General features: G+C 40.2%; 2 protein-coding genes across 5 annotated transcripts in view; one reads left to right on the forward strand and one right to left on the reverse strand.

Moving 5' to 3' along the window:
- popdc2 (popeye domain cAMP effector 2) lies at window positions 1-15,294 on the forward strand. Of its 3 annotated transcripts, XM_025903534.1 has the most exons (5): window positions 1-64; window positions 268-1,265; window positions 4,571-4,679; window positions 6,644-7,229; window positions 12,604-15,294. In XM_025903534.1, the coding sequence occupies exons 2-4, from the start codon at window positions 772-774 to the stop codon at window positions 7,178-7,180; spliced, it is 1,140 nt and encodes a 379-aa protein (XP_025759319.1). In that variant the 5' UTR covers window positions 1-64; window positions 268-771; the 3' UTR covers window positions 7,181-7,229; window positions 12,604-15,294. The 3 variants fall into 3 exon arrangements, with proteins under 3 accessions (XP_025759319.1, XP_013120432.1, XP_003456650.2); XM_013264978.3 differs by lacking the exon at window positions 1-64 and having other exon boundaries at window positions 199-1,265; XM_003456602.5 differs by lacking the exon at window positions 1-64 and having other exon boundaries at window positions 200-1,265; window positions 6,644-7,088.
- The window catches only part of pla1a (phospholipase A1 member A), a 13,788-nt gene continuing 11,311 nt past the window's right edge, over window positions 15,156-17,632 (reverse strand). For both annotated transcript variants that reach the window (XM_013264977.3, XM_003456601.5), the window contains exon 11: window positions 15,156-15,504. In XM_013264977.3, coding sequence (XP_013120431.1) covers window positions 15,417-15,504 — 88 coding nt within the window. In that variant the 3' untranslated portion in view covers window positions 15,156-15,416. The remainder of the gene's footprint in view (window positions 15,505-17,632) is intronic.

The raw sequence follows: 17,632 nt of genomic DNA on the forward strand, positions 1-17,632 counted from the left end.
TCAGTGAAGCCTGTGTGAAACTCTGAACCCCCCTGGAGGAACTTCTTTGTCGGATAAAAAAAAAGTGGGTGACACTTTGTGAGTCTCTCTGAGATACTACTTGTTATAGTCCCTCTTGTCCCTCCTGTTTCCTGCCTCCCTCTCCCCCTCTCTGTCTCTCTCTTGTGCTCTCTTTCTCTCTTTCTGTTATGTTAAGTAGCAGGCCTGCTTTCTGTCTGCCACTCTGTCCTCCTTGGGTTTCAATTCCAAACATGGTTATCCTTCTAGGGCCCTATCGACTCCCCCCCCTCGCCTCCCTTATCCTTTTCTCTTCCAGCTGTTGGCTCTACAGTGCAGGCCAGAGGGTGAGAAAAAGAGACAGAAAAGCACAGCAAGAAAGACTACGGGAAAACTTGGAAGGGAAAGACGGGGCGAGAAGCCAGAGGAGAGAGGAAGGGACGCATGATGAGAGGAGAAGAAACAGAGGAAACCCATTCCAGCTGTGTTTCTGCAACAAATAGAGTTGTGATAACATCTTCACGGTGAAGAATTTTCTGCCGCTGCACGCCAAGGGAACAAACAATTACATCTGACATTTTTGGTCAGTATCAGGCTGTTTATTTTTAATCAAGCTGTAATCCAAACAGATGATCTAGTAATAGGACAGAAACAGCACTGAGTTTGAGTGGATAACAAGTGTTATTGGTCCCTTCTTAAAAAACCCCACAAAACAAACAAACTTTGCTTTGTGCACCAAGAGCCTTTCCAGAACTTATTCGAAAAGATTTAAACATGAGTGCAGACAACTCTAGCCTGCTGGACAGCCTGCTCTTTCCCCCTCTCTGCGATGGCTGGAGCAACAACACAGAGGGAGCCATCTACCAGTTGGGTAACACCATCCTCTTTCTGGGCTACATGGGAGGAAGCGGGGCCTACGGGTGCCTCTTCATCTTCGGCTTCCTTTGTCCCGGTTTCCTGTGTCTCCTTCTGTGGGGATTGCTTACAGTGTGCGGCCTGGATGTCTTCACCTGGAACCTGCTTCTACTACTGGTCTGCTTGCTTCAGCTCTGTCACCTCCTTTACCGGCTGCACCAGGAGGGCATACGAGGTGAGGAGCTGGCCTCCCTCTACCAGGCGGTCTACCTGCCCCTGGGCGTGCCTGTCCAGGTGTTCAAGGAGATTGCAAAGGCTTTTGAGAACAAGGTGCTGGAGCTGAAAGCAGGAGAGACTTATGCTGTGGAGGGAAAGACCCCCATTGACCAGCTCTCCTTTCTGCTTTCTGGAAGGTGAGTGAGTGGGCAATGTGTTTGTGTGTGTGTCTGTGTGCGCAGACAATTACACTTTGACACACATCTCCAAGAAGATGGCACGCAACCTCAACTGTGTCCGTAAAACACATGTAAAACACTTGTAGCAGTACATTTTATTATATTGTCTTGTGAGGCACCACTTTGACTTGCCAAGATCCCTGCTTTATGACTCCTGGTGGGGGTGTTTTACAGAAAAGTCAGGCTAATGAAGTGGCAAACAGCAGGAAAAAGCTAATCAGAGAACTAATTAAAAGAACTGAAACATTAGTAATATTCATACATAAGAATACAAACACACCATCTCAAAATGTTGTGAATACACACATAGCTACTGCTTTTACTTTTTTTTAGTGGTATTCATATCTTCGATTTTGGATAGCTGTAGTAGTGTTGTCGAGTGATTGTTAGCATGGATTGTATTGTATTGTGTTGCATCGAGGATTCTGTGAATCCCAAAACACCTGCGTGATAAAAGAAAAATACTTGTAGGTAAAGCACTTTTTAAAAGTGGAAATAAGCTGCAGACACCAACACTGAGGCTGATATAGGGAACACGTTGGAGACCATGAGTCTGACCAAAACTACCATAGCTGTGTGCAATGAACTTGCAGTCTCACTGTCTTTGAAACGGTTGCTCTAAAGATGGTGACCACCTGCAATCAGCTGAAACCAGTTGCAAATCAAGCAATATACCAATAAAATGGCAATTGAGCAGTCGGTCCGTGATAATATGGCAATTAAATATGAAGAATCAGCAAAAATCCCAAAATGATATAGGGTCTCAGTGGTCTTTTTTTAAAAATATATTGGAATAGTCTGAGTCAGCTTATATATATATATATATATATATATATATATAAGCTGACTCAGACTAATTGCAAACTGTTGGCAGTTTGTCTGCATTTATAAATTAGAAGGCAACGATTTGCAAACTTTCTCTAATGAATCTGAGTGACTGCAGTCAGTCAGAGCTGGACTGTAGCTGTGTTGAGACAGGTTGCCTTCCACCAGGTGACCTGTGCATTCACCTTGCATTCAAAAGTGGTTGACCATTTGGTCTGTGCAACTACTTGCAATCAGTCTCTTTAATGTAATCAAAGGGCAGCTACCAATTTCCAGTTGCACTGAGGTTGCTGTTCTAATTTTAATCCAGTGTGACTGAGCCTTTGCCCAGTTACAGAGCCTCTTGCCATGGAACAACAATAACATCCATTAGAATACAATTTTCACTATTTTTCAAGCTCTGATTTCTTCTCCTTTTTCTTTGTTTTTTTGTTTGGAATTTATCTGCTTAAAGCTCCTCGCTGGTTAGTAAAAAATTATGAAAATGAGGGCAATGATAATAAAACAATACAGTAGTTTTGTCTGTTAATTAAAAACACCGAGCACCCTAACCAACAGTGATGTTAAAAACAATAACTTTGCACCTTTATTATTGGGCCTATATGCACATGCAGGCTGACAATGGCAAAGATACTCTAGTATTCTTTCTTTTCGATGTAGAAACTCAAATGCATGCAGACACAATCTGCATGAGTGCTTTGCATTGTTGTGCAGACATGTCCACATACTGCCACAGCTCCTGTGTGCTGAGATATTAATGTCACTCTAGTAGGCAAAGTTAATAAGAGTGCTGTCACAGACTGAATTAATGAAGCAGAAGGTGCTTAAAGTATATCAATTTATACCGCAGGCTTACATTTTTCAAATACTGGAAAAAAAACCCCCATAAATATTTAAAAGTAAACTTAATTAATGACTCTGAGACTGTTGGCAGTACATAACCGTCAAAGGAACTCTGTCCTCTTCCTCCAAACATCCTCAAAGCAGAGCTGCATTAGATCTCACAGTCCTGGAAGCTACACAAGAGAAATGTTGTAAACAGAGTATTTTTGTCTGTGACTCACCGGTGTGCCGTCCCCCTGCTCACTGCCAGCTGGTTAAATGATATCTTTGTGCTCCCGACAGGAGAGTGACACTGACTGCTCCTCTTACCTTAAATTAAATGTTGGCCACGGTGCTGACAGCTCTGAGTTTACAAGCCAAATTTGGAACTACGAGCAAATGAGCTAAATGTTTCCTTTCTTACGCTGTGACTTCTTGGCAAAGATTTCTGTTTTATTTTTCTATTGATCTGCATTGTCTGATTTGCCAGAAACACATATTATTACTATTGTGTTGGAAAGCATGTGTGCAATTTATGAGTACTTTTCAAAGCCAGATGCTTGATATGATTGTATTCCACAGCCAAATACATATGGCTGCATAACTACGGAATTATTGTGACCTCTTATTTAAAAACAGTGGACATTAATCTGCATCTTCTGGGAAGATTTGGAAAAGTTTTGCAGGTTTTAGGAACCTGGTTTTGTGTATTTGCTCCCCTTCAGGAACAACAACATTTGTGCAAGTTAATCAAATCAAATCAAGGAAACAGAACTCTGAAGGAAGGCTGTGTCCACAAAATCTGGACCATATAGTACATATGCCAAAGTGCCAGCAGTGCACTGACACTTTTAGAATGGGATTCCCCAATTGAAATACCTTTGGTTGTGCCTTGAGGGTAATTAATGCAACAACACTCTGGCAAATAACTTGCAATTAACACCCATTGTTTTGAAGTGTCTAAATAAATGCTTCTAGCAGTTTTAGCACACAGTAAGAAGCTCTAGAGAGAAATCCATTCATATAATAACAGTGATACAGCTTTTTCCAATACAAATGCCTTTGTAATCTGGGCCTGCCTTAGCTTGGCCTCATCAGGTTGTAGTGACTTTAGATTTAGTCAGATGACCGAATATATAAGCTAGTCCCATCATTGATATGAACACGTTCAGCCTACAGTGAATGAAGAACAAAACAAACTTTTCAAGTAACACTATAAAGCTGTCGTGCATAGAGAAATAATTGGTCCTTGAAATTAAACAATTATGTGTTAATTTTTTAAAAAACAAACAAAGTAGTAGTGGTGCCGCAGCACATGTGGGAATGACTTGAATTCAAATCTGAATAGGAGTAGCTCATGCTATCATCTGCAAGAAACCTCAGGACAGGATAGGTCCTTTTTCTCAACCTATTTGAAAACTTACTTCATTTGATTAGCAATCACATACTTAACCTCAGTCCACTAAAGTCCTGTAGCTTCTCTGCGACAGGTATTTCTGCCCATATCCACCTCCAGCGTCTTAGACCTGCTGTGACCTCCAACTCTCTCTGCTGTCATTATCACTTCTTAATCCCGTTTCCCTTTTTAACCTTGTATCTCTCGTTCTCTGTCTCAGGATCAACGTGTCTTTGGAGGGCCAGTTTCTGCATTACATCCACCGACACCAGTTCCTCGACTCTCCCGAGTGGGAGTCTCTGAGACCAAACGAGGAGGGAAAGTTCCAGGTACAGTGTCTTTATGCATGCTCAATCATCCAGGTAAGGAAATCCCAAAAAGCTGATTCTGTCCACCGGGACTTGGCATTTTTTAGCGGGAGAAACGTTTCATCATTCATCCAAGTGACTTCTTCAGTCTCATCTGACTGCAGGTGTCCCCAGCTGTACATTTGCATAATGACTAACACTAGCATCACTGAACAACAATGGGCTGTGAGGTCAGTTTATTGATGCTGATTGCAGAAATTGTTATGACCACTGATCAACAACCGAGTACAGGACACTGATGCAGTTTCTGCTTAATACTGTAAATCTCAGGTGTGGAAGTAAAATCAACTTGAAATGCTGTCACTGAATGAGCTTGAAGGAGGAACCAGAAGTGGATATCAAGTTGTCTTTTGTTGCCGGCTATCACACTCAGCATCTAACTGATAAGCTGAACAGGGAAAAGCAGTTGTCCTCTTGTCTTTCACATATCCTATTGCATTTGATTGGTTCAGTTAAAGTAGAAACAAGGCCTCGAGATCTTGTTGGATATTTAGGTGGTGCTTTAGTTTTAAGGGGCTTTCAGACAGGGAGGGTGGTCCATCTGATGAGGTGGACTAATACAAGTAGAGATGTATGGGCTGCTTTCGTTATCATTTAATTTGCAGTTTTGTTTTTTAAATTTATTGTGTTTAAAATGTTACAAAACAGTAAAATATAATAAATGTCACCATGAGGACATTATTTCATTAGATCAACAGTTTAAAACCAAAAGATATTTAATTTACTTTTATATTTAAAAGTATCAGCAAATACACTGATCATTTTAATCCACCATAAAACAATTATAATAGCACTTGTAATAAATAGTTATATTTTACTAATTACATCTAGTAGCTTTTTTTTTTAACCTTCAAAGTTACATTACAAACCAAACTGTCAATGAATGAAGTAGAGTGGCAAGGGAGATCTTATTCGCAGCTCATCAGATACAGGAGCTTGGTGAGGAACTCTCAGTGTGACATTTTAACACAATTACCCATTTAGCAGGCTCAGAGTAGTCCATAAACTCAATATAATTCACAAAGTGACCAGCTGTGTAGTTATTATAAGATAGTTAGTGTGACTGTTGATTTATGTATTAGATTTTGATAAATATTGACTTGTTTTTTTGTTTCGTTCTTTAAAGCACAAGTCATAAGATCGGGGTGGTGCTGACCGAGGAACCGAAGAATACTCGCATCCAACTTATCAATAACGAGTTAGCCACAAATGAAGCATACCTATTATTTATTCTACTTTAAATGTGACATTAGTTTACAAAATGATTAACTCCTAAAAAAAGTCACAAAGCTACGGTGACTCTGAAAGATGAAACGCACTGCAACCGAAGAAAACGCCATCAAATAGAAAAACACTCCGAACGCACACAAAAGACAAAGGAAGCTGAATTAAGTTGAATTAATCACAGCATCAGTGACAGAACAGGCTAACACTAAACGACTAATAGCAAAGATGTTTCTTCAGTATCACTTGTCTCGTGTTTTGTGTGCTTTGGTAGCGTTCTTCTGTTTGCTGGTGTTTTCTTAGGTTGCAGTGCGTTTGACCTCTCAGGCCCACCAAACAAATCTGAAACACGTCCATTTTCTTACAGACTTCTGTGCAACTGGACTCTCTTTGCAACTAAGTGTCGCCCCCTGATGGTCATTAAAAAGAATTGAGGTTTCAGGCACTTACACTTTTTCTTTTCTTTTTTTTTTTTACATTTATTTTACCCGGAGGCTTTGTCAGTGCTTTGCTTCTAAGCAAATGCCAGTATGTGGTGCTTTGGGAATGAGAATATGTCGGTGAGGCTATTGCTCCAGTGCTTGCAAGCAAAACCAGAGCCAGCCTCTAATGACATTGTTCCACGCTGCTGCTAGTGGTCAAAGGTTCTAAAGTGCCTCTTTTATACACTGATAGTATGGTGTGTCATTCATTCTGCCCAGGTGACCCTGACAGCAGAGGAAGATTCCCGTTACATCTCATGGCGTCGCCGCCGCCTCTACATGCTGATATCAAAGGATCGCTACATCGCCCGTCTCTTCTCTGTAATGCTGGGACACGACATTGCCGAAAAGCTCTACAACCTTAACAACAAGCTCTACATCAAAAGTGGCGTGCTGTTGGACATCCGCCTGCCAAGCCTCTACCACGTGCTAGCTCCTGCCTCACAGGGCAGTGAGGGTGGCAGCGGCAGCGATGGAGGCCCTGCCAGGGAGCAACAAACTGAACAGCAGTGCCAAGACCCAGAGCTCACCTACCAGATGCCTGACAGACCTAAACCTCAGCCTCTCCAGCCTAAACCTCAGGGACCAATGAAGACAGCCGTGGATGAACCCTTGCATGACCCTTATCACCCTTCCTGGGCGTTTGACCCGGAGCTGCCCATTGGTGAGGACTCCACCAGCCTGGTCCTGGAGGACTTTGCTGATGTGGCGGGCTCCTTAACGGATTATGGCAGTGAGAGGGAATATTTGAGGTAGAGAGGGAGGGTGTTGGAGCTAACACACGGGGGCACCACTTAAGCTACATGTAAGTACCGCACCTGGGCGAAGAGTTGCATGGGGTGGTGTGTGTGCATGGAAGGCTTGTGGTGCACATTTCTTACTAACCCGGCTTTGTGTTGCAATATAATCATATTAATCATTATCATAATGATAATGACTGATATGATAATTAATATAATCATTATTTTATTCAACATTAGTGGACCTATTACTCTTACTCCTTTTTTTTGTCATATATATGTTGGTAGATGGTGGATGCTCTTATTAAACAAGTTTCAAATGATAAAGTCATCAAGTAATCCTTGTGAGTCAAAAGTTGAGGCCAAGAAGTTTTACCCATCGTGGATCTTTATGATGTCAAAGAGAGGACATATTCATAATATGGTTATTGTAGTCCCACCCATGTGCTGTTTAAACCTTCTATTTGTGAGTAGTAGCCAGTCAGGCACTAAAACGACTTGTTTCAGAGCGCGGATGAACTGAGGGGCTGCACAAAGGCCCAGTGAAAGATACAAGGATATACATGTATTTGTATTTTTATAGAGTCTTTAACTTTCAAGATAAAGCGCCTTGAGATGGTTGTGTGTTGTGATTTGGTTCCATATAAAAATAAAACTGAACTGAATTCTAAAGTTTATATCCAGGCATCATGGGCATATTGGCATGGTCATTTTGGGCTTGATTTTTTTTTCTTTTTCTTTTTCCAGGGTGGAATGATTGTACAGCACACATCTTTAATGATGATAAAAAACGAGAATTGGGTGCACAACTTTGAATTTTGGACTTTTGGATACATATAACCCATTGACAAGCTTCTGGCACAGTTCTGGTTGGGTATTTGACCACCTTTCTGGCCGACTTTAAATTGCTTAATATCCTGGCATGCAACTGACCATTAAGCATAGTTCACAAATTTTCAACAGAGTTGAGGTTGAGAACTTGAGAAACCCATTCCAGAAACTTAACGTTAGCCTGATTTATCCCTTCCAACACCTGATTTGAGGTGAAGTTGAAGAATCTGGAGATACTCTTCCTTGTTCATTATTCCATCCACTTTGTGCAATGTAGCCGCAAAACAGTCACGGAACATGATGGTCCAACCATCATGGTTGACAGTTGGTATAGTGTTTTTAGGTTTGAAAACCTTGCGACTCCTGTAAACATACCTCATCACTGTGGGAAAAATAGTTCAATCTTTGGCTCGTCCGAACATAAAACTTTGGCTTGTTTATGTGAGAAGCTGCAAATTTCAGTCAAGCTGATTTTGGAGCAAGGCTTCTTTCTTGGTTATGACCCTTACCTTGAGATGAGAGGAAGTTGGTTAACAGTTTGCGGTTTACTTCCAAAGCTTGGCAACATGATGAATTGAATAAATGGTCTGGTTCTTATATATTGCTTCCACTTTCACTTGAGCACTCAAAGTGCTCTGTAACTTGAAAAAGGGGAACAGCTTGTACTTTGGTACTGTTCTTTGAACTGATGATCCTGGAATCTGCAGTTGTTTAGAAATTGCTCCATTAAGTTTCTGGAATAGCTTTCCCAAAGCCTTGACCTCAACCTTTTTGAAATTTGTTGAGTACACTTAAAAACTGGGTCTGTGCCAAGACACCAACCAATTTCAATGAACTCTACGAAGTCTGCTGAGAAGAGTGGTCACATATCCACATAGTTTTATGCAAGAAGCTTGTTGATGGCTACCAAAAGCATCTGGTTGAGATTAAACTTTTAACATTTAACCAAATATTAGTAAACGGTGCATGTATACTTTTGACCATATGTTGATTAGAGAAACAAAAACAAAACAAAAAACAATCCATCCAACTCTTGTTTTGTAAAGACGTTAAAGAGCTATTCTACCCTGGAAAAATACCAGTTCACACCCGCCTCGACATCATGCCCATGTTGAGTGTATGTAAACTTCTGACCACAACTATAAATATGAATTATTTTGAAGTGTAAACAGGGAAAATCTACTCTAGTACAGTCTCAGAATAAAAATATGAGTCCATTTGAGTGTTTGTTTTGGCTGTACATTCATTTTAAGTATATCCGTTTCCACTGCATTTAACAAGAATTAATGTGGTTTTAATTTTACCTTATTTACATTATGACAGATCAAATAACAGCTCAAATGACCCAAAAACATACATATTAAAAGGTTAATTATATAAAATCTGACACGTCTCAGCCATCCAATATTCAGAATAGATGTTCACAGATTAGTAACAAATTATAATATTATTGTTGATAATTATATCATTAACATACTGAAGGGAAGGGAATAATAAACACTTTCACTTTGAAAGTGCATAAAAGTTTTACACATAAAGTTATACATATAAGACTTTGTATTATATATATATTCTTTTGTATTAAAGTACATAGGTGGAAAGTATGTGTATATATGACCTAAGAATATGCTAAAAAGAAAATCACATTTATGAGGTTCAAAGTTCATTTTTTTGACCTCAGAAACAGAAGCTTGGAAATTGAAGTGAAGATGCATCTACTTAAACTTCAAATCAAATCAAAGGTCTGTAATTCCTTCACAACTGGACAAGTTTTTCTATTATTAAATAGATACATGTGCATTATTAGCAAATGTGCTAAGATTAGGTCAAATTGAAGGCTTATCAATTAGAAAAAAAATTTGAATTACAGCTAGCACACAGTTAATAGTTTGGATCGCTTAATTTAGCCAACATTTGTTCAATGCACCATCACATCATCCAGCACTAGCGAAACAGGTGATCTAAAAGGTCATTTTTGCTCTAAAGTTGACTCTTTTTCCCTTATTTCATTTATCTTGAGAGGAATGCTTTTGCATTTAAAAGTTTTCAACATATACAATAAATCTGACTAATCACTGCACTTGTAATTTTTTTGTTAAAAACTTCCTAACTAGTTCATGCTCATGGTAGATTGCCATTAAATGGTGGCTGGAATTCTTTTCTGCTGGTCTCCTCAGCTTGAGGGTTATCTGGATTATTATCCCATTTTCAAACCATGCTTTAAAATCAGAAATCCCTCCATGCCAGCTGCTCTGCATTAGTGTGCTTTGGCCACGCTGCTCACATGCTTACAGTTATGCTTGGCACAGTTAGCAGAGTTAAACTTGCTCTCTGTAAATAGTGAAAACACTTTAACAAATGAACATAGAGTGGGCCCACTGTGGTTGTAGACAGTTGATCGGGCCCTGTGGGTGTATTTTCCGTGTGTGTGTGTCTGTGGGGAATTGTTTCTTTCCTGTCTCATCTGTCTCATTACATGATGATGAGGCTTTGTTGAGGTTGGGCAGGCACCAGCTGTGTCCTTATCTGACGAGGATTAGAGCTTGTAAATTTAGGGGATGTTCAGAAAATTCAGTGCCATGCTATTAATCCAGTGTCCCCACCCTTTGGCTTTCTGTCTGCTTATCTGTTCAGCCCTCCCCTCCATCTCTCTGTCTGCCCTGCCCAATCACAGGTGGAGGATCACATTTCACAGCTGGAGAGTGGAGTCAGTGTCAGGCTTGGGTTGCACAGCAGCTGTGAAGCAGCAGGTCAAATCTGTCATAGCTGCAGCATACCTCTCAGTTCAGATTGGAGTCAATGACTTCAAAGCAGGGTGGACAAGCAATCATATGCTCACAAAATTTCACAAATCAGGACACTACAAGAAAAGAAATCCTCTTCTTGCACGCAAATGTATCATAGTCATCGCATCTGTGGGTTTGTGTGTGAGTGGATGAGCAACCGTAAACTCTGAAATGGAACTGAAGAAAAACACAAGCCGTCTGCTCCTCTGAATCACAGCAGGCAGTGACCAGCATTCAACACTCACATTCATGACATTAATAATATGAACACAGAACAAGTATACTGCAGATATTTGCAGTGTAGTGTCTGGCTATTTACAGGCAAGCACAGTAGTGGCTTGAGAGTGTCAGTGCTAAACGTCCACTCAAGTATTCAAGAGGGAAAAGGGTCAACAACCTTTTGAACAGGGGTGGGGAACTCCAGACCTTGAGGCCCGGTGTCCTGCAGGTTTTAGATGTGTCCTTGATCCAACACAACTTATTTAAATGGCTAAATTACCTCCTCAACATGTCTTGAAGTTCTCCAGAGGCCTGATAATGAACTAATCATTTGATTCAGGTGTGTTGACCCAGGGTGAGATCTAAAACCTGCAGGACACCGGCCCTCGAGGCCTGGAGTTCCCCACCCCTGCTTTTGAACCTAGACAAATGGAAAGGTTTAATGCATGCCCGTTATTTTGTTTTATAACCTACATGATAAGGGCATCAAGGCAGCTAGTGCAGTGATCATAGGGTGCACACAGTCAATTCTATATAGTTAAGTTAATTAGCATTTAATGAAATTATAACCAACCTAGGGGATCTCAGTTTGGTTCTGCACCCATGACTCCTTACAGCAGGGGTGGGGAACTCCAGGCCTCAAGGGCTGATGTCCCTACAGGTTTTAGATCTCACCCTGGGTCAACACACCTGAATCTAATGATTAGTTCATTATCAGGCCTCTGGAGAACTTCAAGACATGTTGAGGAGGTAATTTAGCCATTTAAATCAGCTGTGATGGATCAAGGACACATCTAAAACCTGCAGGACACCGGGCCTCGAGGCCTGGAGTTGGACATCCCTGACTTAGTGCCACAGTTTCTCTTTGTACTGCAAAACTGTAGCACCAGATTGGACGACCTTGGGTATCACAGAAAAGAAACACTTGGGGCATCAGTAACAAAGATTGTGATCTGAAAACCTCAATCAAATATTGACAACTTTTCTTGCAATTAATGAGAAAATATAAAATATAAATTGGAGGTGGGTAAGAGTCAGTGACAAGGAAGCTTTTGAACCTATAAAAACAAGGGGGGGGGAGGGTAATTCAATTAATGTGTCATCCTTGACAGTCCTTGAAAAACTGCACCGGCTGCATTAAAAAACAAAACAAAACATGGCCAGGACCCAGCATAGAGGGGCCCACCTTGTCTGGACAAAGTTAAACTTGGAAATATGTTCTCATATCCTACAAGTAACAAACTGCTGACTATCAGTAAAACTCCAATTTAAATGAGTGTTTCCTGAGGACACTATACAAGGAACTACAAAGGTAGCTTTGAGTATTTTGGCACACACTGAGACAGATTTCATCTCATCTATGCAAGAACTGTTACATCTGTGTAGCTTACATCGAAACGAAAGCCAAAGGTGACGATTGGTGGGTCCTGTTACAAGAGTATCTCTAGTTTGCTACTTATTACTGTTTCACTTTATAGGAGCGCAACATGTTTTCCTTATCTGTAATGCAATCAGGAGGTTGGTGTGGACACGAGTTTGCTGCAAGATCACATCCATCTTAACTTAATGGAACTAAATTTAAGCTTTGATGTTGGCTTTGCAGGAGGTGATGGGAATCTACCGCCTCGATTCCAGAGGGTCAGAGCGCCGCTGGCTCCCACTGAAACCCCTAAACTGTGAGACGTCTCTCCTGGAAACACTTTGTTAACACTATGAATGTGTTGCAAGTCACTATGACACCATCTCCTCCTCCTTCTCTGTTCCTGTTCTTCAGTCCTGAGTATGAAGAATATAAATTCTTAACATTTATTTTGAATTAAAATTTAAGTCATAGAACGAACTTTACTGACACCTTTTAACAGTTTGACATATTATTTCGGAGTGTTAACATTTTCCTTGTTACCATTTAGTCTTTAGGCCTTTAGGCCAAAATATCCCAAGATACAGTGACCCTGAGAGTGTAAATGACCTACAACCTAAGACAACACTGGCAAATAGAAAAATGCTACAAAAAGCATAAAAAGACACAGAAGTTGAATAAATCATGAATGAAGTGAATAAAACTCAACAGATATTAAAGTAGAAAAAAACAAAATCTCACAACATAAGTGTTTTTTGGGAGACAATTTGTTAAAGTGACAGAAACCTAAAGATGAAGGATTGCACTGAGACTCGTTTAAAGAAAGCGGAACATTTATTTGTGTTGTGAGGGAGAAAAGTTGGAAGGTAATGTGTTGTAATCGCATGCTTCATACAGTACTGTAGATACATGTTTGCTATTAGCCATAGATCAGCAGAAGTCAGGTTCAGTGTATGCCGGTTATTTTGTTGTAAAATTTTGCAGTGATCCTACGGCCACAGTACGCGGTGGACATGGTCAATTGTGTATGTGGAACAGCCAAAATTGTGCTTCACAATTAATATTTTTAAGCTAATTAGCGTTTAATGCAATTATAGCTAAGTTAGTGAATCTCAATTTGGGCCTTCTGGTATTATTTTGCTTGCGATGTTACTGACCCCACTGAAAAATGTTTCATCGGTAAATCTCTTCAGCGAACAAGAATTTATTTCTGTTGTGAGGGAGAAAATGATCCAGGTAATGTGTGTTTTAATTGCATGATTCATGTAATACTGTAGCAACATGTTTGCTAATAGCCGTTGACTGTTAGCTTTTCTGTCACTTTAATGTCTTCCAAAAACACTATTTTGTTAGTTTTTTTAATTGTTTTGGGAAGCTTTTGTTGTGTTTTTCCACTTCATTTTTTGTTTGTTTTGCTAATGCTAATTAGCGCTTCCATTGTGTTATTTGTGCTTTTGCTGCATTTTTCCATTTGCTGGTGTTTTCTTCAGCTGCAGTGCAGAGATCTTTCATGGCCTCTCTACCAAGAGTCTGAAATCTGCCTTTAACATTTTAAATACAGTAGACTATAAAATCAAATATTTAACAAATTAAAAGACTCAGAGAAGCATCTCTCCAGTAGACATACTATCTTGCTGATATTTTACCAACATGTCCTCATGTATGAATTAGGCCCCAAATGAAATCATATTTACACTATCATATTGATTGGCACTGTAGAACTGAGGACAGGCAGTCTTCACTTTGTTACCTACCAGCACATTTAATGTCTGAAATGTCATTTCATATTATGTGACTAAATTTGCTTATATTTCAGATTGGAACTGTTTTTTATTCAGATTTGATTTTCACGTGATTTAATGTTACATTTCACTTTTGAAATTTGCTTCACAAATAATAATAATAATTAATGTTGATGTAATGTAGGAAGGTTGCTGCACATTTTCTGGGTCTGGTTTAAAACATGTTTTGTCAAAGCTATTTAAAGTTATGAGACAGCTTAACGTTGGCAGATGTACATTACAATCAAATGTTCTTCCTTCAAGCTCTGGAAAGCATTTGGCTTTGTATCCTTGATCTTTTCAGACCTGTCTGGAACATTTTATGTACAAAACCTGCCAACTGGTTCTGTTGTCTTCTATCATTTCACTGCAATGTTTTGATGTGTCATGTTTAGATTAGTGATCAGATTACCAAAGTCATCCTTTTACATGTTCTCTGGTGATATATATTAGAAGCCTGATTTTTTAAAAATGTTTTTAAACATTGTTGTGTTTAATACATGGGCATAATGTGAATCACGGGATTTGTGTGTTATTGAATTCAAAAGTGATGAGTGATGAGACTAAAATGAAGTCTAAGTATTTAGAAAACATTCTTTCATGGGGCCAAGATTTCTCCAGATGATTTAAGTTATTTTCTGACTGTTAGCTTCCTGTCATATCTGTCCCGACTGCACTATGTAGCACTGTGATGATGCTCAAAATGATTTATGTTCCACCCCAAAAAAGTCAAAGTACACACAGATTCACCTCAGCACAAAAGGACAAATCCTTTTAGCCCTGAAATCAGGAGAAAAGACAGACAGGGTTAAGAGTTTGTTGCTGCATTTATTGCTAAAAGAACAAAAAACAAGGGATTAGGATGTGAAACCAGACTGTTTGGTTTCATAAACACTTCTCAACGCTTTAGTGAGCATAGGCAAACTCTGAATGACAAAAAAGAAAGATAATTATAATAGTAATAATATTGTACCGGAAATTCTGATAATGTAAATAACCTTTTTTTCCCCCCAGTTTTAGTCATGATGTTAGAAAATCTAACGATTAGCAAAAGTGCCTGAACAGCATTATGTCACTTAGAAGTTCAGGGAAAGGCTGCTTCTTCTGAATTAAATGTGAGTCTTTGGCTCTGCCCCCTGAGGTTGAACTCCAATGATATTTTCTCAAAATTAAACAAGGTATAAAAATGTGAAACCATCTCAGTGTTAGTATCTTCATAAGCCACATTGCTGCACACTATGCACTTTTCAATTGTTGTCGAGGAGATCTTTCTCTTTAGAAGTCACACAACTGCACAAGGTCGTGGGACCACGGAGCTCCCCGTCTGATGTTGATGTTGTTCACACACAGAGGATCTTTGCGCCTGAAAGAAAAAAAACAAAAACACCCACACTTGTGCAAAACAGACTTTATTCCAAATGAATATATGTACCATATTCATTGTAAGAATCCAGTAGCTGTTTAGGACTCACTGACATTTTTATATGCAGTCCCCATTTTCTGAGGCTCAAAAGTAACTGGACAATTGATAAACAGTTTTTATGGCCAAATGAGCCCTGTTTCCTATAACTCCATGACAAATTAAGCAGATCCTGGAGACTATCCCAGCATACCAGCTGTCATAGGGAGAGAAGCGGGGTGCACCCTGGACAGCTCGCCAGTCTAGCATTTGAAAATTTGAAGAAGAAAGAAAATTTTTTAGAAATGACCTTAAACAAATAAAGGAGGACTTCACTGCCCAATCAGCAGTACCAGCAAAAGACCATGGAAGACAGAAGAAGTAGATGACTGGAAAATTATTATCAAGGTAAAGAAAAACATCTGAGTCAAGAACACTCTCAGGGAGGTAGACACTTAACCAGGGGTGCACATAAGTGGTCCGCAGGTGCACCTGCGCTGTCAAAATAAAAGACGCGCACCAGATAAGAAGTTGCAACGCGCGTTTGCGTACATAAGATTTTCTGGAGGAGGACAGACATTTGTTCAGAACTCTTAAAGATGTCGAAGAAGCAAGCTCCTTTGAGCAATTACTTTGGTGTTCCTCCACCTCCAAAGAAATGCCAGAAGGAGTCCGAACCGCAAAAGAAGCGCGTATTCTCGGAAAAGTGGTTGCAGGAGGTGAGCTGGCTTCAAACAAATGATGAATGCACAGAGATGTGGTGCAGAGTATGCCGTGAAAATCCCACTCTAGCGGACAAAAACAGGGCCTTTTATATGTACGCAAACGTGCGTTGCGACTTCTTATCTGGTGCACGTCTTTTATTTTGACAGCGCATGCGCACCTGCACATAACTGTCAAAGTTGACCTTCATGAATGGAAATACAAAAAAGGTGCAAACCACTGATTATAGTCAGGAACAGTGAGGCCAGATTAGACCGATTAGAAAAACATCTGAAAGAGTCTGCACAGTTCTGTAGACTCTGTAGCATGACCAGATCGTGCTTTTCAGTTACTGAAGATAAAACTAAATGCAAAGGCACTCACAAAGAAGCAGCATCTCAAGGTAGCTGTAGGCAGGAAAACAGCTTTGGTAATGTCCATGAGTCCTACACTTTAGGCAGTCATTGACTACAAAGGATTTTCATAGAGCAGGGGTCGGCAACCCGCGGCTCTTTAGTCCTTGTAGTGCGGCTCCGCGTGGTTTGGGCAAATAAATTAGAAGTATTTAGCTGAAGTGTATTTTATTTATGTTAGTTCTTTTTAACTTGTAGTTCTAAATTGGAAGGTTATTGTGATATTGAAATATAAAAATACAATTATATTCTATTATTTTTTCATCGCTCAAAATAAGAGTCACACTCGCGGAAGCCGGTGTACCCGCCGAAACGCCGTGCATTTATCGAGACTTTCAACCCCAGGTAGGCCAATTATGGATCTTCGAATCCACATTATGTCAGCAGCTGTTCTCCACCGTGAACTATGTTAAAGACAAACACCGCTCACGCCTGACAGATGACAGTCCTGCATAAACTGACTTCGTATAGCCCCGATTTGCGGACTCTGTGCGCAGAGGTTCAGGAGCAGAAGTCCCACTGTAAACAAATCACGGCAGACCCGACGATGTTTGCATGAGCATGCTTTTGAGCATCTCTTTATTGAGCACTTTTCACACACGGTTCCTGTACGCATACAGCCGGCTGTAGCTTTTCAGCTCACAGCCCGACATACACCACCAACAGCACAGATAGCGCAGACGTAAAGGCAGCGAGGCGTGATTGCGGGTGTCGCTCAGGTGTGTCCGCCTCCCCTGCAGCGGCGCTGCAAACCACGCCCCCCCCCCCCGCATTAACCAGGTAAAATACATATTTAGGCAGAATTTTGCAAATATCTATTTTTCATTTTTCAGCAGCATAGTGCTTTTTTCAAATTATTTTTTAAGAGTCAGGTCAAGGCTCCAACAGCCCAAAGGCGATATAAGGGTGGCGGCTGACAACAGTTTTTGTTTGCTACATGGATCATTCAGCTGGGTGTCTTTCCTTTTGTTATATTT

The sequence above is a fragment of the Oreochromis niloticus genome, linkage group LG16, assembly GCF_001858045.2.
Source record: "Oreochromis niloticus isolate F11D_XX linkage group LG16, O_niloticus_UMD_NMBU, whole genome shotgun sequence".
NCBI classification, from domain to species: domain Eukaryota; kingdom Metazoa; phylum Chordata; class Actinopteri; order Cichliformes; family Cichlidae; genus Oreochromis; species Oreochromis niloticus.